The following is a 24,405-nucleotide window of genomic DNA, read 5'->3' on the forward strand; positions in this document are numbered from 1 at the left end:
GGTTCCCAGGCTCCCCGGGCACAATCAGAAAAGCAGCCAGCATCTGCCTCGGGGGCGGCATGGCATCCAGGTCTCCACTGCTGCAAAGCTGCGTGTGACACACACTCTGACTCCCACACGGAGCCTGAACGGGACAGCCAGAAACTTGCTCTCCCAGGGCCTGGGTGAAGAGCCGGTGCAAAGTGGGAAGGGCAGAAGGAAGGTCCTCCCTCAGGGGAGAGGAAGATCCTGCCCTAGGCCATGGATCCTGTGCCAAAGCCCTTAGAGACGTGGACCAGGCAGAGGCCACTGGACAAGGTCAAGAGACACTTCAGGTGGGCACAAATGGAGTAGGGGTGGGCAGAGGTCAGGGATGCTGTAAACATCTTACAGTGCACTGGGCAGCTCCAGACCCAAAGGAGGATGCCCACAGTACCTGGCTGAGAAGCATCTGACCCCAGAGGGACAGAAGGAGACTCGACTCTATGAGATGCACCAAAGACACAGCAGGGGGGAAAGAGGCTGCCATGGGAGAAGAGACGGGAGTGCTGAGCAAGCTCCATCCTGAGGTCCAAGCACAGATCGCCAGAGATGGACGCTGCCCCGCACAACAGCAGCTGCCTCTGAAGCGAATCCCACCACAGGGCAGGCCAAAGAGAAGGTTGGAAACCCAGGGAGAGAAACGCTAAGAAAAAAGAAGCCAGCAGAAGAGGCATGTGATGTTGCTGGTAGGTGGAAGGGGACTTCAGAAACAGCCAGCTTGCTAACTGGCTTCATCCAGCAGGAATCATCAGCCTGGTGGGTTTGCAGGCAGAGCTGTGAACCTCAAGCTCCCCTCTTCTCTGCATACAAAGTCACCACTAAACGGAAAATTATCAGATGGGCAGGAAAAAAAAAAGTTAAGCAAGAAAAACTGCCTCTTGTCTGACACATAGCAATCAGAATCAGAGATAACCCAGACACTAACTAGAACATCGGGGACTCTAATATAGGGTTAATAGCCAGAATTGGTAAGACACTCAACAACAACCAAACAATCCAGGTAAGACACGGGCAAAGGAGATGAACAGACATTCTCCAAAAGAAGTTCCTTCGTCCCACGCGTTGCACTGCAGAGATCGGAGTTTCCTCCTTTGATGGCTGAGCAAGACTCCATTGTGAATACGAGCCACATTTCCTTCATCTGGTCCACACCTGCTTGGTTCCGCATCCATTCCCAGAAGTGGGACAGCTAGCTCCTGTGCGGGGGCGGGGGGTCCATTTTCAGGGGTTTTTTTTGACCAGTCTCCATACTGTTTTCCGTAACAGCTGTGCCACTTTGCACTCCCACCAGCAGCGTACCAGGACACTTTTGCACCCCCTCGCCAGTGCTCGCGCGTCTTCGGCTTTCGGATAACCGCCATTCTTGCGAGAGTGAGATGACACCTCACTGTGTTTCCAGCTGCCTCTCCCGACGGCCTGTGGTCCAGAGCGTTTCCGGCCACCTGCATCTCTTCCGTTGCAAAACGCCGCCTCGCCTCCTTGGCCCGTTTCTGAGTAGGATTTCTGCTTTGCTGTGATGGAGTTTCTTCAGCTCCTTACATATGCTAGCATTAACCCTTTACCAGATGCATAGTTCAAAAACACTGTCTCCCATTCCTTTGGTTGTCTCTCTGCTGCGCAGAAGCGTCTTCGTGTCATCCAATCCCGTGTGTCCATTGCTTTCATTGCCTGTGCGTTCGGGGTTTTACCCAAAATGTTACTATGCTGAGTGAAATGAGCCAGACCCAGAAAGACAAATATTACATACTTTCTCTCATGTGGAAGTTAGCACTGAGAGTATAAAATTGTATCGTATTTTATAAAATACTCAATTATTTTATCAAAAATGGAAATATAGTTCTCAAGATAATAAAGATTATGTTTTTATGTCCTTTTCCCATTCCTGTGACTAGTCAAAAGGAAAAAAGCTTCGTCTGGGTCTCCCACGCAGGTGCAGGGTCCCAAGACTTTGGGCCGTCCTCGACTACTTTCCCAGGCCACAAGCAGGGAGCTGGATGGGAAGTGGAGCTGCCGGGATTAGAACCAGTGCCAATCTGGGATCCTAGCATATGCAAGGCGAAGACTTTAGGCGCCAGGCTACTGCACCAGATCCCCCATTCTTTATTATTATTATTATTATTATTGGAAAGTCAGATACATAGAGAGAAGGAAAAGCAGACAGAAAGCTCTTCCATCAGCTGATTCACTCCCCAAATGGTCGCGATGGTCACAGCTGTGCTGATCCGAAGCCAGGAGCCAGATGCAGGGTCCCAAGGCTTTGGACCGACCATCCTCGACTGCTTTCCCAGGCCACAAAGAGGGAGCAGGGTGGCAAGCGGGGCTGCCAGGACATGAAGCGGCCTGCATATGGGATCCTAGTGTGTGCAAAGTGAGGACTTCAGCCACTAGGCTATTGCGCCAGGTCCGTAATGTGCATTTTTTTAAGAGTTGATGATCACACAGCCTTTTCAGAATAAACTTAGTTTTCTAATAGAGTTGATATTCTTGCCAGGCAGATCGGATTTCAAAATCACACTAAGTTGTAGAAACTCAGGTTTCGGTCTCGCCTGCCCCTGCAGTTCAGGCCCAGGCCCTCCAGGTCGCGCTTGGAGAGCCACAGCCGGCCTGGGGAGCCTCACACTCACCTCTCTGCGGCCAGGACCCTCCGGACACAGCAAACCGTGCAGGGCCTTATCCTAGCTGGACAGCTGCGGCAAGCAGTGAGAGTGTGCTGTGTGTACTTGTGTTTCTGTGCACGCCCATGTGTGCATGGAGCCGCAGCTCAGCCTCCTACCTTCAGAAAATTCTCTAAACAACGAACATCTTTGCTTCTGTCCATTCTTCTTTCCTTCCTTCCTTTCCTTTCTCTCTCTTTCCTTCTTTTCTTTGGATTAAAAAAAAAATGCTTCCAGATGGCTGAAATTCATCCTCCTACAAGAACTGCTATAGGCGGATACAGCCAGGGAGAAGTTCACGCCTGCTCAAATGAAACATGGAAGAAGTTCTATGGGCATGTGGGAGGGTCCAGGGAGTTAAAGCAGGGCTTGCATGCTGGCATCCCATGTGGGAACGCCAGCCTGCAGCCTGATTACTCTGCTCCCAACTTAGCACCCTGCTAATGTGCCCAAACTCTGCCACCCACGTGGGAGACCCACATGGGATCCCTGCCTGCTGGCTGCACCCTGGCCCAGCCTTACCCACTGTGACCATCTGGAGAGGGAACCAGAGGCTAGGGGTCTGCCTGCTGCCCGCTGCTCTGCATCTCAAATAAAATAAATCATTTAAAATGAAGTGTGGGCATGGGGAGCCCCTCAGGTGGCACAGTGCCACAGCGGGCTAACCCTCAGCCTAGGGCACCATCAGCCCATATGAGCGCCAGTTTGAGTGCCTGTTCCACTTCTGATCCAGCTCCCTGCTAACAGTCTAGGGAAGCAATGGAGGATGGTGCAAGCACTTCAGCCCCTACACCTGCAGGGTGCTGGCTTCTGACTAGTCCAGTTCCAGGCACTGCAGCCATTGGTGGAGTGAACCAGCTGACGCAAGATCTCTATCTCTCTCTTAGATTCAAGTAAAATACAAAAATAATTAAGGAAAAAAATCAGGTGTGAGGGGAAGCAATAGAGGCCCCAGGCTTTCGGAAGGGCAGCTAAGAACATTCTTAGAAGGTTCTTCCAGGTATAACACTGAATGTTAATAATCACTATTATTTATGCCCCGAAATTACACCTCTATGCAAACCACAGAGTAACAAATGCCCTAAAGCCATTAAAGAAAAAAAAGCAATATTCTACGTACACTATACTCCCTAGTAGGTTAGGGAAAATAGCAAGAAACACAAGCACACAAAAAGACTAAATATTTGTGGATTAATGGACCTCAGCCAGATTCTCCCAAATTTTCTTCAGAATACATGGGTTTCATTCTTTCAGTGTGCTTTCAACAGTGGTGGCTCTTTAGAAACATCACCCTATTTTTGTCCAGCATCTCACATTCTAGCAGGTGCATGCTGTTTAGGGGGTTGGGTTTCCTTGCTAGGTCAACTTCAAGGAAAGACCCCAGCATGCGAGACTCGCAAGACCCAACAGGCCGGGCCAAGGAGGGAGCCGCGTGGGCTCAGCCCGGCCCCAGCCAGCCCGCCACAATGAGCCACGGGCGCTTGTTCTGACCTGTCCCTCCTCTGAACTTCTCCTTCCAGGAGTCCAGCCTGCACAGGGACTGAAACCCGGGCCTGGCTTCTCCCAGGAAGCACCGCAACAATGCTTTCATGTGTCCCACGCAAGCCTGTGACATCCCAAACAGCAAAGCAGCCCTCGGGAAGGGCCTCTGCCCTCCCTCCCAGGCCCCTTCTACCTCCTCCTCTGGTCAGCTCTTTCTTACTTTAAAAAAAAAAAAAAAACATTTACTTGAAAGGCAGAGTTTGGGAGGGTGGAGGGGAGTCCTCCAGCCACTGGTTCGCTCCCCAGATGGCTGCAATGGCTAGAGTGGACTGGTCTGAAGCCAGCATCCAGAAGCTTCTTGTACTTTCCCAATCACGTTAGCAAGAAGTTGGATCAGAACTGGGGCAGTTAGAACTAGAACTGATGCCAATATGGGATGGCAGAGGTGCAGGCAGTTGCCTAACGTGCTATGCCAAAACACCGACCCTCTGTTCACCTCTGGCTGATATACAGTCCCCACCTGCCACCCTCCTGGCCCCTCCAAAGCCACTTGTCCAAGACAAGCTCAGCTCCCACCCTCATTAAACCTTTCCCAAACCTCCTAGTCACCGGCATCTCTGCCCATCACTCTGGGTAATGCCCAGAGACCAGACCCGTCTGAAGAACCGAAGGCCCTACAGGAAGTGTATCAACGTCTCCTCTACCCGTGCTGCTCGCCCTGCACGCCCTGCGCCATCGGTCCTGCTCAGCACCCAAACGCCTTAACAGGCATTCCTTTCATCCTCAAAGGAACACAGACCCCAGCGAAATACGTGCCGTGCGCGGCGCACACACAAGGACGCCACAGATGTGTCATTTGCTTGCTCCCAAAACTGCATACAGGTGGCCTTGTTACAAAATAATTACCATTTACTGAGTGGTTTCTGTGTGCCAAGCACAGCGCTAAGCACTCTGCACACATGAATTAGCATATCCTTCCCTAAAATTATTCCTTAAACAGACTTGCTCTAAATGCACCTTCAAGTCATCGTTATTTCCGCATACCTAAGAGTTCTCCACTTATTGAAAAATAATATATTAGGGCTGCTGGGGTGGTGTAGCATGTTAAGCCACCATCTGTGATGTCCACCTCCCATGTGGGTGCTGGTTCAAGTCCTAGCTGCTCCCCTTCTGACCCAGCTCCCTGCTAATATGCCTGGGAAAGCAGTGGAAGATGGCCCAAATGCCTGGACTCCTGCACCCAAGCACCTGGAAGATGCTCCTGGCCCCTAGCTTGAACTGGCCCAGGCCTTGCCATTGTAGCCGTCTGGGAGGTAGCAAATGGAAAACCCCAGTCTCTCTCTTTTCCTCTCTCTGTGTAACTCTGCCTTTCAGATAAGCAAAAGTAAATCTTAACCAAAAAAAGCAGCAGCAGCAGCAAAAAGCATATACTGTTTGAAAAAAACCAGTATTTGGTCTGAGCTAACTCCATCATGCTAGTTTTTGATGCTTATACAAATAATCTGCTAGAATTTTTTAAAGCGAAATGCAGAAACAATAAACTTTAACATAGAATTATTCTTAGAATTTTACAATGTCTATTGCTAAAAAAAAAAAATACTTCTAAGTAAGCTTTATAAACATCTCTTAAACAGCCCAGTGTGTGTGTCAGGTAGCAAGAAGATGCACCCGGCAGCAGAGTGCCTGGGTCCCACGCCCTGGCTCTGAACCCCGAGCCCAGCTCCCTGCCAGACCCAGGAAGGAGCAAATGACGGCACCAAGAAGTGGTTCCTGCCCATCCTGACTGTCGCAGGCATCTGGGGAATGACTAGTGAACAGAAGTACTCTCTCTCCTTCCCTCTCTCTCTCCCTCTTTCTCTCTCCCTGTCTCTCTCCCTCTCTCTCTCTCTCCCCCTCGCTCTCTCTTTCTCCCTGTCTCTCTCCCTCTCTCCCCACCCTCTCTCGCGCGCGCGCGCGTGCTCTCTCTCTCCCCCTTGCTCTCTCTCTCTCCCTCTCTCCCCCTTGCTCTCTCTCTCCCTCTCTCTCTCTGTCTCTCAACCAAAGGTAACACAGCATGTAGTTATGCTTTGGATCCACAAGTAAAATATTACAGATGGGGGAAAGTAGCCAGAAGTTTGAGAATTAGCCACTGAGGCTGGAGATGACCCCAGCAGTAGAGGACGCTGCGTGCAGGTTCATAAGACCGCTACCCAGTCTTAGACAAGGGACTTGAACCTGGCCGGATTCCACTATCTGTCCCCATAAAGGACAATTGTGTGAAGCTGGCCCTGAAATTGATTTTTTTAAATCTCGTTGGCACCTGTCGTGAAGCTCACCAGAAAGAAGGGCGTTGAGGCAAGTCCTGCCAACACCCCCCGCCCAGGGGTCATCCTCGGGGTGCAGGTGCAAAGGGGCTCAGGCCGCAGGATGGGCGCCCACCCGCCCTGCCCCAGGGGACAAGGCTTGCACTGCCAGGAGCCACAAACCCAAACTGCCCTTCCCTCCCCGGGCAAGGCAGGGCAGGCGGAAGAACTCAGCAGGAGAGGGACAGGGCCAGCTGCTAGACATGGATGAGCTATGGACAAGCAGGCCCTGCCCTGGCTTCCGTTTCCACACAGAACCAGACAAATGTCAGAGCCCAAAGCCGGTGGCCCACGCTGAGCGCGCGCTCACACCCCAGCCCACCACCTGGACCTCTGCACCCGCCCTGACTCGGCCATCAGCAGGCTCCTCCACGGACTCCCCACGCCTCGCCTGGAATCCTGTCACGGTGTGCTGCTCTCGGGACACACGGCACACACGTGGGGGACGAGACAGTGCCTTCCTCACTCACAGGAGGGCTCATGGAACCCCTCAGCTGTCACTGCTGGACCCTGGGACTCAGGCACGCACTGGGTGGGGATGGGCTTCTAGGGGCCGGGGAGGGGGCGACAGGGGGAGTCCAGGAGACTTCAGAAAGTTCGTGGAAAGGGAGAATTTATAAAGAGCTTATCTCGCTGGAACCCAAGCATTGTTTCTCAGATGTACTTTGCAACGAACTTCTCCAAAAACACCTTGTATGCACGAATTCCAAAGACAGTTTGCATCCAAAATAGGCTTATCTCTCAGTTCCATGCCCCACACAGTGTTTGAAGGACCCACAGAGCCGGGGACAGGGCGCCAGGCTGTCCCGGGCCGGACCTGCAGCAGCTGTTGCTTCGTCTCCCCAAACGCTTCCAGCCACACAAACCGTGCTGGAGAGGACTCCCCTTCTGTTAAGTTTTTGTTGAAAAATACCTAAATGCAAGGGAAAGCCTTACTTGCTTTTGGACGATTTTGCCAACTCTTAAGACAAGATGATAACTTTCATATAATGATACAGTGTTCTTAGTCCAGAGAAGCTAGGCTGAAAACCCTCAACATCCCCCAAGTCACAGTAGCTGAACGAGAACGCGCACCGGGAGCCTGGCTTTCTCCACCGCGCGCTTGCACATCCGCAGGGCGCCCGGGGAGCCTTGCCCAGCCGCTCCAGGCCCGCTCACCTGAATGTGCACAGCACCCTCTATCGCTTCGGCGAGGTTGGAGCAGCCGCTGATGAGCGACAGCTGCTGCTCGGCGCTCAGCGAGCCCTTCAGAGACCCCGCCTGCTCCAGCGCCTTCATCTCCTTCCTGCAAAAAGGCAGACAACCCGTCACTGCGAGGCCTCCGACAAACGTCTACACGCAGACCGGGCTCAACGGCGCTAACGGGAAAGACGCAACCCCAAATCACAATGGCCACCCTCACCAGCACCCCACCACCACCCCTGCAGGATCACAGCACTCAAACCAACGTTGGCTAAGGGGGGTGGGGGGGACTGGAATGCTTTGAGCAGCCTTGCTGAGCTGGTGGCGTGATGCAACCACCACGCGAAACAGCAGGGAGCTTGAAAAACAACTCAAAAGGGAACGTGGACACAAAGCCAGCCAGCAGCCCTGCATCGGGCAAGCATCCAAAGAATGGAAGGCCAAGCCTTGAAGAGATGCTGGTATGCCCTGTTCAAGAGAGGGCGGCAACTCAGAGCCCATTAACAGCCCCCCCGCATCGTGGTGTAGCAAGGAAAACGGCAGAGGATGGCCCAAGTCCTCGGGCCCCTCAGCCACATGGGAGACCCGGACGCAGCAGCCTGGTCCAGCCCTGGCCACTGTGGCTATCAGAGAAGTAAGCCACTGAATGGCAGATCTCACACTCGGTGTCCCCCGTGTAGCCCTGCCCTACATACATCTTTTTTTTTAAAAAAAGATTTATTTTTATTATTTTTTAGTGGAAAGGCGGATATACAGAGAGGAGAGACAGAGAGGAAGATCTTCCGTCCAATGATTGACTCCCCAAATGAGCGCAATGGCCGATGCTATGCTGATCCGAAGCCAGGAGCCTCTTCCGGGTCTCCCATGCGGGTGCAGGGTCCCAAAGCTTTGGGCCGTCCTTGACTGCTTTCCCGGGCCACAGGCAGGGAGCTGGATGGGAAGCGGGGCTGCCGGGATAGAACTGGCGACCATATGGGATCCCGGGCGTGCAAGGCGAGGACCTTAACCACTGCGCCACCCTGCAACGCCAGGTCAATCAGGCAGGCCACATACACGAACACACACGCTCGCCTTGCTTTGCAAGGAATGCCGTGGGCTTCCTGCTGGAAGTCAGATAACATTTACATGTGTCTTTCAGTGGCCCGTGCCCATCAGCTGAAGGCCTGCAATGGGATCAGGCTGGCATGACACAGCGAGGAAGCTGCCTGCCACCGAGGGCACAGGGCACCTTAGCGAGAGGGGGCCAGAGAGAACCTCTCCAAGACTCAAGGTTTGGTGGGCGACTTTGCAAGGACAGCAAGAGGAGCAGGGCTCACTATCTTGAGAGCTGCCTCATATAAATTAATTTGGAAGAAAACTGGCGGAATATAGCTTTAAAAACCCCGGAGGAGGTGTTTAACCTGCTGGTTAAGATGGCTGAGTCTCACACCAAAGTGCCCAGGTCTGATTCCAAGAGCCAGCTCCTGCCTCTCCTTCCTACAAATGCAAGCCCTTGTGGACCACACTGGCACATCAAGTCACGGGGCCCCTGCCCCTGCCGTGGGAAGCCTGGGTGGAGCTCCTAGCGCCCCTGCTCTGAGCACCAACCTGCTCCCTGGCACTGCCAGCATTTGGGGAACGAACCGACTTATGGCAGTGCTCGCTTGCGCGCTCTCTCTGTCTCTCTCTAATATATATATTCTCTGCTTCATATACAACCCTAACGACTCCCTGGTTTGGGAGAAATCTTGAGGATGAGCACAAAGGGGCTGCCCTCAGAGGTAAAGGCTACCTCCAGGGCGCGCACGTTTTCCCACAATTATGCAAAACAGATTCCTTGGGGTAGAGACCCACAGGATCAGTGTGGATCCTGAAAACAGAGCCAGTTCCCTGGGAAGCTTACAGAAACACATACATTCATTACATTTTCCCTGATGTTTTGGACTCTGAGATGCAAACAGCGCCCTCTGCTGGTTCCCCTTAACCCCTACATCAGCCACGGCTGAGCACAGCCCAGGTCTCCAGCCTCGCCTTCCAGGGCACACAGCAGCAGGAGGCCGGAATCGGGGCCAGAGCCCAGGCGTAAGGGATGGGCTCTACTTAACCTCTGCCTCTGTAATCCTTCAAATAAATAAATAAATCTTTAAAACCAGCTTTATTTATTTGAAAGAATTACAGAGACAGAGAGAGATCCTCCATCTGCCGGCTCACTCCCCAGATGGCTGCCGTGGCCAGAGCTGGGTGAAGGCAAAGCCAGGACTCAGGAGACTGACCTGGGTCCCCCATGTGAGTGGCAGAGGTTCAAGCGCTTGGGCCATCTTCTGCTTCTCCCACACCACTAACAGGGAGCCGGATCAGGAATGCAGCATGAACTGGCATCCACGTGGGACACAGGTAATGGCTTAACTCATCACGCCACCACAATGGCCCTAGCCTCTCTTTTAATACCATCTTCCCACGAGTTTTTGGGAACACCTCATATGTAGAGAAGACAAACATGACTGGTTTTTAGGACTATCGATGTTAACGCCAACTCCTTTGATGTCCAATTTTACCACGTGTAAAAAATAAAACCACGTAAGTCCATTTGGCTTTCAAAACAACTAGAAATACTCATAACACACGTCCAACCAGAAAGAATATTTCTTCTGTTTTTCAGTCTTGCCCACTTATTTTGATGCCAAAGGAACCAACGCCCAAAGATGGGGCCGACTGCCAGAGTCAAAGCTGGGAGACGCAGGTGAGCAGCACCCACTGCCGCAAGCACCGTGACACAGCAAGCTCAGCCTGCCGCACTGGCGTCAGTGTCCTCATGAGTTCACTCTCTCACTGTCCCCTCCAGGTACCCCAGGATCCCTGCCCTAGACACAGGCTTCCGTAACGCAGAACCACGGGGCAGGTGGTGCTATGGAGAAGGCATCCTTCAGGTAGTGCAGGACCATCAGCGGCTTGGCCCCTGCTTGCCATACTGCGTGGCAGCCAGCCATGGGTGGGAGGCATAGGGTCGCTGGCAAGACCCCTAATGGCCCTCATGCCCTCAGCATCACTTCCCAGGGCCCAACATAGGAATGTGGGGACAGGAACATTGGAGGGACACCTCTGAATCACAGCACATGGCTCCCACAAGCCTGAGACAAGCACTAACCTGTCACAAGCTCTGTGGGCTGACCAGGCACCTTGAGCCAAATGGCCACTGGATGGTAGGAGGTGAAGACCCACTGGGCAGCGCCATCAAAGGCAGACAGGCCGGCACAGGTGCAGCGGGGCCGCCATACGGGCCTGAGCCCTATCACGTGACCACCCACTGCTAATCATGTGACAGCGAGGACACTGTTGCAGGGGGTCCCACAGCGGATCCTCACAGCTTGGGGGATGGGGAAAGAAGCCTAGAATCTCTCCCTTTACCCACCAGGCAAGACCCAGTGCCCCTTAGATGTGGAGCATCACAGGGGCTGAGGGCTGAAGATTCCTGCACGTGTGAGCACTCAGCTGTGAGCCATGGGATTTCTGTACATTAGACCCACAGCAGCCACCGCGCCTGGCTGGTCACCACGCCACCCATCAGCACAACCAGAGGAGACATCTCACTTTCATTTGGTTCATAGAGATCTTCCATCTCTGGTTCACTCTCCAAATGGCCTCAATAGCCAGAACTGGACCAGTCTAAAGCCAGGAGCCAGAAGCTTCTTTTGGTCTCCCACAAGGATGCAGGGGCCCAAAAACTTGGGCCATTGTCTGCTGATTTCCCAGACCATTAGCAGTAGAACAACTGGAACTAGAACCAGGACCGATATGGGATGCCGGCACTGAAAGCAGAGGTTGAATCTGTAGCCACAGCGGGGGCCCCCTGCAAGTAATATTTTTCTAAGATTATTTTTCTTGTCACAGCTTATTTTAATTTTAAAAAAAAAATGCAGACAGAACACATATGTCTTTTTTTTTCCCCCGGTCATCTGGAACTAACTACCACCACTGGCATCATTTGCTTCCTGTCATTCTTAAGTAAACAAAAAGAAAGCCCCTGGAAACAGAATTTGGCAGGAAGAGCTACAAACGCCGGCCTTCTGCACACAAGACTTGGACAAAGAAGCGAAGAAGCAGATGGTCTCGGGGCCCTTGCACCTGGGCTAGGCAGACAAACTGGGACCTGAAGGCAGAGCTGTGGTGCACACCTGGCCGCTGGAAAAATGCAGATGCAGACCCCAGGGCCTGCTGTGGCAAAAGCCCAGCCAGGAGCTGGGAGGGGTTTCCACAAGGATATCCAGACAGACCCCTCCTCGTGAAATTCAAATCTACATGCCTTCTACCAAACCCAGCCGCTGTGCTCAGTGGCTAGACCCTTTCCAAAGCAGAAGACTGAGCATTTTGAAAGATCTTCTGCCTTGAGCTTTGAAGAAGAGACGCAAAAATACCCAGAGAACTTCTAACTACCTGTAGGAACCTCAAAAGCCACACACGTTCTGAAATATTGCTGCGCTTTGCCTGGTAAACTGCTGCAGTGTGCCAGATCTACCTGTAGGGGTCAGCCTAACAACACAACTCAGTATTTGCATTTCCCCAAATTAAGGAAAATTGGACAAGTGCTCACAATCCTTTCTGTAAAATAGGATATGAGTGTTTGTTTTACCCTTTAGATTTGTTTGTGAAGTTTTATTAAAAAGGAGGATTTACTCCAAGAGTTAGTGGAGGGAGAATCAAGACAGCAAAACAGGGCAAGAACACGTTTTAACAGATGGAGAAACGTTAGGCAGTGTAAGCAGAGAGGGCACGTTCCAGTAGATAGGAGAGGACAGAACAACAGCAGAGGGGCACCTGGAGACTGACAGACACAGGAAAGCAGCAGGTACAACAGAGTGGTGTTGCAGTGACTGATACCCCAGCGGCATTCAGCGAGGGGCGATCTGAACTCCACTATGGACAGTGCTACGCATGCGCTGAGCTGCGAGTGAACTCATTTCTGACTCAGTGAACTGCATCAACGTGGCATCCTACAGGTTCCACCCAAGATAGGTCCAAGTAGCCCCCAGACCGGATGGCCAGCAGATCAAGAACTCAAGTAGTGGCACGTCAGGCACCATTTTGTATGGTGTAGCAAAGGCTTTGAGACTGCAGGGACAACAGTGAGCTGCGCATGTGCTGAGCTGGGAGCAAACTGACTGAGCTCAGCGCATTGCACTGGTCCCACAGGAAAATAATACCTACTGGCATCGTTCAAGTCAAAATAAGTCCGGGTGGCCCTCAGACCGAACATCTAGCAGGTTCTGGCAACATCAGCACCACCAACAAAATAGCTATACAGGACACCTGGTGTCTCCCTAATCCTGGGAACTGCTCCAACAAGAAGTGAGAGAAAGGCTGTACAGACAATGGTGCAGCCTCAGCACAATATCACAGGAGGTGGAGAGTGGTGAGCCGGGAGCTGGGGCTACAGAGTCCATGGTGAAAATCTAACATAAAAACCCAGACCTGGAGGGAGTGGCACAACTGACTGCAAACAAAGAACCGTGTACCAATTGTAATAAGTAAAATCGAACTGTAGACCTGTGGGTGACAGAGCTTAGAAACCCGCCCCAAGGAGAAGAATCTGATAACCAGAAGTACAATGACCAAGAGCGAAAGAAGAAACAGAGGCACAATGAATGTTACTGAAGACTCCCCTGCAAAGGAGCAAAACCCTTTGCCAACCTCAGAGTTAACTGAGGAAGACATCAAGAAAATGGGGGATACAGAATTCAAAACGCCTGTTATAAAGTGTTATAAAACACTTCTTATCAACACTGAGAAGCACGTAAAGCAGGCATCCAAGGAATTCAAGGAACATGTCACACTGGAAATGAATCAAATGAAAGCTGACATATCAGAAATGAAGAATATAGTGGAGAAAATTGAAACTACAGTGGAGAGTCTCCAAAATAGAATAAAGGAGGCAGAAGAAAGAATCTCAGAATTGAAAGGTATTTCTTGTCACCAGGGGGAAACAATCAGAAAGCTGGAAGTGGAGCTGGATCAGGCCGAAAACAAAGTATTCAAGAATTGAAAAACACTATTAAAAGGCCAAATATAAGAGCTATAGGAGTCGCAGAAGGTGCAGAAAGAGAGGCTGGTTTTACAAAAGTATTTAATGAAAAAATAAGGAAAAACTTCCCTAATCTGGAGAAAGAATTGGGAAACAAGATCCAGGAGGGGCACACAACTCCCAACAGGCTTGATCAAAAGCGATCTTCACCAAGACACATGATCATCAAGCTCTCTTCAATTGAACATAAGGAAAAGATCCTGAAATGTGCACGTGAAAAAAATCAACTGATATATAAAGGAATGTCAATTAAACTCACAAAAGAGATCTCTCACAAGAAATTCTACAGGCAAGAAGAGAATGGAGTGACATATTCCAAATTCTAAAAGCAAAATATTGTCGGCCCAGGATAACATGCCCAGCAACACTTTCCTTTGTCTTTGAAAATGAAATAAAATTCTTCCACAGCAAAGAAAAGCTCAAAAATGCTTCTTCCAAACCTGCCCTACAAAGGATACTTAAAGATGTTCTCTTGACAGAGGAAAGAAATAACGCCTCCCAAAACCAAAGGCAAATGTGAAGAACATCCCAGTAAAATGACAACAGAGAACTCAACCAATGAACAACCCATTGCTAAAATGACAGAACCAAATTACCACCTAGTTGTATTTACCCTGAATGTAAATGGCTTAAACTCACCAATCAAACATCATAGATTAGTAAACTGGATCAAAAACTCAAAACCCATCTATTTGTTGCCTACAGGAGACATATCTCACCAACAAAGATCAGCAGAAACTATCTCTCATGGATTTTGATTTTTTATTTAATTTCACCTTTTCATAACACTTTCTCACTAAATTCTTCACTGACTCATAGATCATACAGTAACATCACTTTCTTCAAGAAAGTTCTTGGCTTTCTTTTTAATTTCTTCAATGACACATTAGTCATTCAGTAACATGTTATTTAACTTCACGGCATTTTTAATTTCTTCTTCTCTTCCTGTTGTTGATTTTGTTTTGTGGCTTTTCACTTAAGGGGATGTACAGTAACTGTGTAATGGAGACTATCATATCCAGATGTGAGGATACAGTGCAGTATGCATCTCTACTTCCAAAGGTGGACTCCCAATGAAACTGTTTACTACATCGTAACAATAGGATGCTGGACTCTCTGCCATTGTCCATGCCCGCAATGATGGACATAGGACTGTCTATGAAGAACTATACTATAATGATAATATAGCGGAACTCAGTGGGTGGGAGGAGGGATCTTGTGGAGCGGACAGAGATATCCCAGGGCCTATGGAACTGTATCATAAAATGATAATAATAATTTGAAAAAAAAAATTTGAAGAGTTAGTGGTGAAATCAGAACCCTCTACTCTGGGTGGGAGTTCAAATTACTGCAATTGGGGCAGGGGCCTGGACAGAATGGGCACCCTGACTATGGCACGAGCATTCCATGTGGATGTTGCTTCATGCCCCAGCGGCTCCAGTTCCAATTCACCTTCCTGGCCTGGGAAAGCAGTGGAAGTTGAACCAAGACTTTGGGTACCCACACGGGAGACTGAGAGGAAGCTCCTGGTTCCTGGCTTCAAATCAGGGCAGCTCCAGCCATTTTGGCCTTTTAGGGAATAAGCCAATGGATAGAAGATCTCTGTCTCTCCTCTCTGTAACTCTGCCTTTCAAAATAAATAAATGCACAAATAAAAGGTAAGTTTGTTTAAAAATAAACAAATAAAAGGCAGAAACTACACTGAAGAGGCGTGGTGAAGATGAGACATGGTGGAGTGGACAGGATCAGGCATGGAAAGGAAGATGCAGGTGGGAAAACAGAGGCTGCCTGGGAGAGCCTGAGAGAGGCTGTGGCAGCGGGGGGAGCAGGCAGAGATGGTGCAGAGGGCTCCAGCCCAGGACCACCTCCTAGAGCCACAGAAACCAGAGCCCCCCATCTCCACGCAGGAAGGGCAGGGACGATGGGCTGTGAGAACCAGGGCCGAGATAAAGTACTTGGAGCAGGTGACAACACTACAGACACACAGGCACACACGCAAGCACAGGACACAACACACACATACACATTGTACACACACAACATACACACATGCCACACAGCACACTGCCTCACACACAACATACACACGTGCCACACAACACACTGCCTCACACACACACAACATACACACGTGCCACACAGCACACTGCCTCACACACACACAACATACACACGTGCCACACAGCACACTGTCTCACACACACATTGTACACAACATACACATGTGCCACACAGCACACTGCCTCACACACACACAACATACATACGTGCCACACAGCACACCGCCTCACACACACACAACATACACACATGCACACAGCACACTGCCTCACACACACACACACAACATACACACGTGCCACACAGCACACTGCCTCACACACACACAACATACACACGTGCCACACAGCACACTGCCTCACACACACACATTGTACACAGCATACACACGTGTCACACAGCACACCACATTATACACACATACATATAGTCATCATATATACTACATTGCACACACCTAATCATACACACAACACACATGTATCACGTGTGACGTATTACATGTATGTATACCACATGCTACACTGCATGGAACATATATCGTGTAGCATGTTACACTGAGCACACGTATGCATTCCTCATTCATATCACATACACGTTCACCATACATCCCATATGCAAACATACACACTCACTGTACATACCACATACACAACATACCTCACACAGCACACACTACACACATGCCCTTCATGTAGCGTGTGTGCACCATTTATGTGCACAATCCATGTACCACACTCCAACATACAAATGCCACACATGCTACACCTCACACCCCATACACACAACCACCTCAACTTATCCATAGCACATAACTGTCCCCGCATGCACACACACATCCACGCTACAAGGCATCTACACACGCAGTCCATGCGTCCATTCCCAACAGACCAGGCCCTTGAACTTTTTCAGGACCCCCTCATATGTGTGGATTTCAAAAACAAATCACCTTTCTGGAAATAGACTTGTCTTTTCATTACATTTCCCACAAACATTTTACATTGTCCACTTGCACAAATGCAAGGGATGAAGGCCAAGGTCCCTATAACATCCAGAACTCTCCATGTCGGTCCACCCTGACTTCCTGGGGCAGTCCCAGGGGGGCGTCTATACCTCCCACATGTTCCCTGAGGAACCCACGTAGCTCCCAGGGACACCTACACCTCCCACCTGTTCCCTGAGGAACCCGCAGTAGCTCCCAGGGGTGTCTCCTTCTCCCCAGGTCTGCAGTCAAGCACTGAGCACACATGAAGGCTGTTGCCTAAAGCCCAAGGGAATGGGACTGCATGGGGAGCGCAGGCATTCGGCCTGACCCCCAAGCCAGCCCACCCCAGCAGTGGGGCAGCCTGATCCAGTCCCCACCTCCAGCCCCTAACTCCAGCTTCCTGCCGAGGCACACCCTGCAAGGCAGCGTGATGACTCAAACCCCTGGGGTTCTGCCTCCCACGTGGCAGGCCCGGCCCTTACTCCCTGTGGCTCTGGACCACTGTGGGCATTTAGGGAGTGAACCAGTGGCTGAGAGTGCTCTGTGGCTCTGCCTCTTAAAAAAAAAAAGAATTTTTTTTTAAAGTAAAGATGCCATTTATTTTTGGTACCCAAGGAAAATGTTGAAATCTACACATACAGGAAGGTTTTTTTTGGGGGGGGGGAATTTATGAAAAACCTTTGTGTTGATTTCAAAATGTTTTGTACCCAAATGAACAAAACCCACGTGGCTTTGAATTCTGTTTTCCCATGAACTTTTCCAAAGTTCCCTGAAATAACTCTCACAAACCACAAAAAGCAAAGCTACCTGTGTTTGAGAAGCAAAATCAACAAATAGGGGGAATGATGCAATGGTTTGAACTGTCCTGATGACGGCCAAGTGACTCGGGGACCTGTGAACACAGCGATAAGCCAGGGTGAACAACCAGACTGACCCTCGGGCGCTCTGACCTCACGTGGTGCCCGGCCTCGCCGGTCCACGGAGCAGCCATCAAGTCGCCCCCCTGGTACCACGCAGCAGGCTCCTGTTTGGCAACAGGCAGATGTGGTTCCGTCTGCTTCCTCGCTATCCCCCCAAAACCGCTGGAGAAAGCCTGCCCACGCACGTGTGCTCCACAGTACTCTCGCTGTTATCGTGTTTCCCACGGTCACAAACACACTTGGTTTCTTTCTCTTCCACCTGACACGCATCCCTGGAATTTGACCTCTAAGTCTCTGTTGAATGTTTGCTTTTCTCATACATTCACTATCCGGGTAACTGCAACTGCTCAACTTCTCCTGAATCCTGGTATACCAGTTAGCACTCAAATATCACCAATCTTTTTTATTTATTTTTTTTTTCTTTACATTTTTGGGAGTCACCTGGTCTTGGTCACGGCTACTCATTATAGACTACAAGCAGTTACAGACAAGCGTAACTTGCACACGTGGCTGGACTTCAGTAAAACTTGATGTGTGCTTTGCCCCCTTTAAGATGGGGATGGGGCTAATGGTGCGGTGCAGGGCTTGAAGCTGCCTCTTTTCATGCCAGCATCCTACGTCAGAGCCCTGGATACTGCACTTAACATGCAGCTCTCTGCTGATGCACCTGTCGGGGGCTTCTGCTACCCAGGTGGGAGGCTAAGATGGAGTTCCAGGCTCCAAACGGCCAAGGCTGTTGTGGCCATTTGGAGAGTGGACCAGCAGATGGGTGATCCCGCCCTCTTTCTCTTACCCTCTCTGTCTCTCCCTGTCCCTCTGCCTTTCAAATAAACGGTGATCAAGGCCCCCAGCTACCATCACCTCCAATGGCGTGGAATCCACCCAGGAGGAAAACGGCTGTGGAAAGACAAACCAAGTCCACCCAGACTCCAGCATCAGCCGCGGTCCCCAGCCCCGAGGGAACCGAGTCTCAGTGCCTCAGTTGGTACCTGCTCAGGCCCAGATGTGGTCTGTCCCCCAGGGCTTTCCCGGCTAGAGCTCAGCCCTGGCTGTGGTGACGCTGAGGCTGCAGGACCTGCAAGAGCTGTGGCTGCCAGGGGGTCCACAGGGGCAGGGCAGAGGAGACTTGCACTGGTCACACAGCGAGCAAGCTCTCTCCAGAAAGCAGCACCTCCCTCCACACGGCCCCTTCCGCACACAAGGACTTCCCCTTCCTGTTCCTTCACCGAGCTGTCACCCAGCCAGAGGGGCCCTGCCTGGTCCTGGGCTATCTGCATCTAACACTCTAATATTCTAATATTTCTAACCATTGAAATGTAAGGAGCCAGCAATGGATACACCTTACCACTCACTGCCACCGTCTGGGAGTGTGGTACTCGCGGCTGAAACGAGCTGGGCTCACCCACGTGGCCTCCGTTTGTAGCAGGTGACTGGGGCAGCTGTGGATGCTTGCACAGGAGCCGGAGATGTCAAGGGCAGGTGGGCTGTCTGTGTGTGTGTGTGTGTGTGTGTGTGTGTGTGTGTGTGTGTGGCCAGCCTAGAGAGGGCTGTGGGGACATCTAGGGCTGCGTCTTGCTTGCTAACATCCCATCAGCCAGCACAGGCCCTATCCACGCTGATGGGTGAAGGCAGCAGGTCACATGGCAAAGGGGAGTGTGGACTGATGGGGAGATCCAGGCTGTGTGTGACCCATCATAATCCTCCAGGCCAAAGGTAGGTGGGAGACTGTCTCGGGCCAGGAGAACAGGCCAACCCAGAGGGACAGGGACCCAAATGGAACCTAGGTCTGTGCCAGGGCCAAGGGCCGGGCAGTAAGTGAAAAGCCAGTGTCCGGGGCACCTGGAACCCTGAATTCAGGGCCAACAGGTTTACTTACTTAAGAGACAGCCACACAGGGCGGCCACCTCATTCCGGAGATCATCTCAGATGGTTCATTAACTCCCAGCCTGGGCAGAAAGCTGAGTCATCTCCAGACGGAGCTGAGGGCCGAGACTGCGCCCGGTGGAGCAGCGATGGCTGCAGAGACGCACGGCTGGGAGAGTAGGGGGACCACGTGGTGGCCTTCCCAGCTCAGCACACTGGTGGACAGGGTGTCCTGTACTGTCCCTGGGGCTTGGGAGGCACAGCAGGGAGGCCCCTCGAGGCTGGGAAGGCCCGTGTGCTGTGTGCACATGAGACCAGCTCCAACCACAAGAAGACAGACGGGCCACGTCGCAGCCACGCTTGTTTGATTCCCACTTTTGCTCCTAATACACTGCTGTCAACCTCCAAATTTCTGTATTTTAAAAAGACTGATTTATTTTTACTTCAAGGTCAAAGTTACCGAAACAGAGTGAGAGAGAAGAGAGATCTTTCATCTCCTGGTTATCCACACACCACACCCCCCCGCCCCAAATGGCCACAACAGCCAGAGTTGAGTCAATCCGAAGTCAGGGGCTTCTCCTGGGTCTCCCACACGGGTGCAGGGTCCCAAGGATTTGAGCCGTCCTCCACTGCCTTCCCTGGCCATAAGCAGGGAACTGGATGTGAAGCCAGGATTTGAACTGGCATCCTTATGGGATGTCGGCACTACACACAGAGCACTAGCCTGTTATGCCACCACGCCAGCCCCTCATGAGACTTAACATGGGCTAAGCATGACGTACAGAATGGAGAACAAGACAATGGGGCGGCACACCTGTTACCACCACGTCCCAAGGCAAGCTACCTCTCCAGTGTAAACGCTAACACACGAGTGTCAAGTTTCTTGTGCCAAAGACAACGCTGATCCTAGAAGACAGGCTTTCAGTTTTGTTTTGTTTGCTTTCAATTCCCTGACTCCTTGGTATGGTGCAGCTGCTGATTAGTAATGTCTTTTGTCATGTCTTCATCTTTAAAAAGACCAACTGTATCCAGTTTAAGTTCCATTTTCACAAATCCCCAAGCAAGTTGGACCACTGTTCCCATTTAAGAAGATTTATGTTGAGCAGGTCTAACACACATGGAATTGTCCACGAGAAGCAGTGAAAATTTCAACCACGTGCTATTTGCTGCCCTATAACATCAACTAGAATCAGAGTAGAGGATGTGAGGCAATCCGAACGGTGGGACAGACGGCAGGAAATAAAGGGTATGGGATGGGCCAGCGGCCCGGACACCCACAGCGAGAGCTGAGCCGCAGTACCCCGTGCCGGCTCCTGGCGGCAGCAGTGAGCACTTGGGTCCCCGTGTCCCATTGTCCCATTCCCAAGCATCAGGGGCGTGCACATGGGGATGGGGGACCCCACGCCTCTCACTCACATAAAGAACACCTTCGTAGCTTTTGCGACTCTAGAAAGGCTCCTGTGACTCAAAGTTCTTGTCCAGTTCGGCTGAGGGGACAAAGAGACGTGCTGGTCATTTCTGCATCCATGGTGGACACCGGACAGGGATGCAGCCTGAGAGGGCAAGGACGGGGCTCTGGCTCCCAGAGCCCACAGGCTGACAGGAGAGACACCTGTGGGGCACCAGTTCCTGTGCTGCTCTGTCGGGCCCCCAGACCCGATCAGGGACCATCCTCCAGTCGCGGCTGCGGTTTCAGTTCCATGCAGTCCACCGTGGCTCACAAATACTAACACTCACCTTGACTCTCTTCCCATTTTATTACAGGACATTGTTATCATGGTTTATTAATGATTGTGGCTCATCTGTCATTGAGTGCAACCTACACACGAAAAACAGTATGCAAGATTTTTTTGAATCTAATATTTACTTGAAAGTTACAATTACGGAGAGAGCGAGCAGGGGCACTGGCCACTGGCTCCCTACCCAGATGGCAGCATTGGCAGGGCTGGGCTGGACCAGGAGACAGGAGCTTCTTCAGGGACCCAAGGGCATGGGACATTTTCCATTGCTTTCCAAGGCGCATTAGCAGGGAGCCAGATCAGAAGTGGAGCAGCCTGGACTCTAACCAACACCCACCTGGGATGCTGGCATCACAGATAGTGGCTTGGCCCGATACACCACGTCAGACCCGGGTTTCACTGTTTTCTTGCACCAAAACCAAACATCTTTCAGGTCCATTTCCTGTGAACTCTCTGAAGCATCATCAAACACAGAATTGGGGGGCTGTCTGTATTTTCACGCATCCACTGGAGATCTTGGGCCATATCCCCCGTAGGTAGGTGGGGTCTACATTTCAACAGAAAGGTGTGTCTCCTGACAGTCCCTTTGCCTAACATGTAGTCAGGGACATTGAGCCTTGGCTTTCTGGCAACCTGAGGAGCACAAGCGAAATACAACCACACAGCTACACGGCAGCTTCCGTCATGGTTGAACTGCTGGCTGACAACTTCTGCTCACTGACCAAAGCAGCACCACAAAGCTCCAGGAAGCAAATCTCACACTGATGCTGTGGTGTGTGGGTTAAGCTGCTGCCTGCGGTGCCAGCAGCCCATATGGGCACCGGTTCATGTCCTGGCTGCCCCACTTCCATCCAGCTCCCTGCTTATGACCTGAGAAGGAAGCAGAGGATGGCTCAAGTGCTTGGGCCTCTGCACCCATGTGGGAGACCCAGCTTCAGAGTGACCCAGCTGTAGCCATTGCAACCATTTGGGGAGTAAACCAGCAGATGGAAGGTCTTTTTCTTTTTCTCTCTGACTTTGCTTTCAAATAAATAAAACAAATATTTTTTTTAAAAAAAAAGTCATCACGCTGATGCGAATATTTGCAACAGTAAGATTTGGTCCCAACCCCCTAACTGGAATTCTCTGCATGGGAATGGTACTGCAGGAGATTGGATTTCAGAACGGGAAGCTGGGCGCTTTAACCCCAGCTCATTCAAGACCCAGAATCCAACACCCTCCCCCAGTGTGGCTGGGCAACACGACACAACTCAACTGTATTTGCCTGAAGTTGGGTGCCACCAATCATTTGAGAAGAAAGCGGAAGCTAGTCATCTGATACCCCCCCAAGATCCTTGCTTGTTGCCAAAGTAGCATAACCAGTCCTGCATGTTTCGGTTAATCTAGTTTAAATGTGCAAGCAGATTTAAAACATTCTCGAAGGGTAGGGTTGTGACACAGCAGTGAAGACGGTGCTTTAAACACCTGCACGTCACGTTAGGGCGCCTGGCTCCAGCCTCAGCTCTGCTATTTATTCCACTTCCTGCTAACGTTCGCCCTAGGAGGCAATCGATTGGCTCAAGTGTTTAATTCTGCCCCCCCCCCGCCCCCCCCCCCCCCGCCACCCTGGGAAACTCCGATTCATTCTGGGAACCTGCTGTCACCTAGCCCAGTCTCAGCTGTTACAACCAGAACTGAATCAGTAATAAAAGGTTTATCAGTGATAAAAGGTTGTTCTTTGTCTTGCTAGCTTTCAAATAAATGAATTTTTCAAGTTCATGGAAAAAATGGAATTCTCACAGATACATTTCGTTTAATGCAAAATCAATCTGAAATTCATGCATAGGATTTTCATAATATGCATTTACCATTAACTTTTTTAAAAAAATTTTTTAAAGGAAGAGTTACGGAGAGAGAAGGAGTCTTAGAGAGAGAGTTTCCATCCACTGGTTCACTCCCCAAATGACCACAATGGCCAGAGCTGAGCCAACCCGAAGCCAGGAGCCAGGAGCTTCTTCTGGTCTTACATGTGGGTGAGGAGCCCAACGTCTTGGTCCATCTTCCACTGCTTTCCCAGCCCCCAAGCAGGGAGCTGGATGGGAAGTAAAGCAGCCAGAACATGAACTGGTATCCATATGGGATACAACACTTGGAGGTGGAGGATTAGCCAGTGGAGCCATTGTGCCAGTTCCTCTCTGTAACTTTTTCAAGTAAAAACAATCTTAAAAAAAAAAAAAAAAAAAACTACAGACTAAAAGTTTGATCTAATTGGTTACCAGTGACATTAGCACACTTGCTCTTAATTAAACAAAGTAGTATTCTAATATGAAAGTTTTCAACTAGATTTGAAAAGGAAAGAAACAGCCATTTTTACGTATTCATATCCCTTCCATGAATGGATTTTAAAAGTGCTCAAAAGGGCCTGTTGCAGTAGCCTAGCGGCCAAAATCATTGCCTTGAACGCACCAGAATCCCATATGGGGACTGGTTCTAATCCCAGAGGTTCCACTTCACATCCAGCTCCCTGCTTGTGGCCTGGAAAGCAGTCGAGGACAGTCCAAAGCCTTGGGACCCTGCACCCACATGGGAGACTCAGAAGAAGCTTCTGGCTCCTGGCTTCAGACTGCCTCAGCTCCAGCTGTTGCAGCCACTTGGGGAGTGAACCAACCAACGGACGGAAGATCTTCCTCTCTGTCTCTTCTCTCTGTATATCTGACTTTTCAATAAAAATAAATCAATAATTTTTTTTTAAAAAAGAGAGATGTATTTATTTTTATTGGAAAAGCAGAATTACACACAGAAAGAGAGAGAGAGAGATCTTCTGTCTGCTGGCTCACTCCCCAAATGCCGCAACATTTAGAGCTAAGACAGTCTGAAGCCAGGAGCCTGGCGCTTCTTCCAGCTCTCCCAGGTGGGTGCAGGGGCACAAAGACTTACATGCTTAGCCTTCCCTGCTGCTTCTTCTCTCTGTACACCTGCCTTTCAAATGGAAATAAACTCTCATGGGAAAAGAAACAAAACATGGAACAGCCAGAACTCACAGCAGGTACTATGTGTAAGAGAGGATGCAGGCGCGGCTGGCTGAACCCCACCACACTGCGACACCGCATCTGTCCTGAACG

The 24,405-nt window shown here is 50.7% G+C and overlaps 1 protein-coding gene across 1 annotated transcript in view; it reads right to left on the reverse strand.

Moving 5' to 3' along the window:
• The window catches only part of CRYL1 (crystallin lambda 1), a 108,398-nt gene that overhangs the window by 68,364 nt on the left and 15,629 nt on the right, over nt 1-24,405 (reverse strand). The window contains exon 3 of the mRNA XM_040988356.1: nt 7,658-7,784. Coding sequence (XP_040844290.1) covers nt 7,658-7,784 — 127 coding nt within the window. The remainder of the gene's footprint in view (nt 1-7,657; nt 7,785-24,405) is intronic.

This window comes from Ochotona curzoniae, unplaced genomic scaffold (assembly GCF_017591425.1).
Source record: "Ochotona curzoniae isolate NIBS_2020 unplaced genomic scaffold, NIBS_Ocur_1.0 contig_4838, whole genome shotgun sequence".
In the NCBI taxonomy this organism is placed as follows: Eukaryota; Metazoa; Chordata; class Mammalia; order Lagomorpha; family Ochotonidae; genus Ochotona; species Ochotona curzoniae.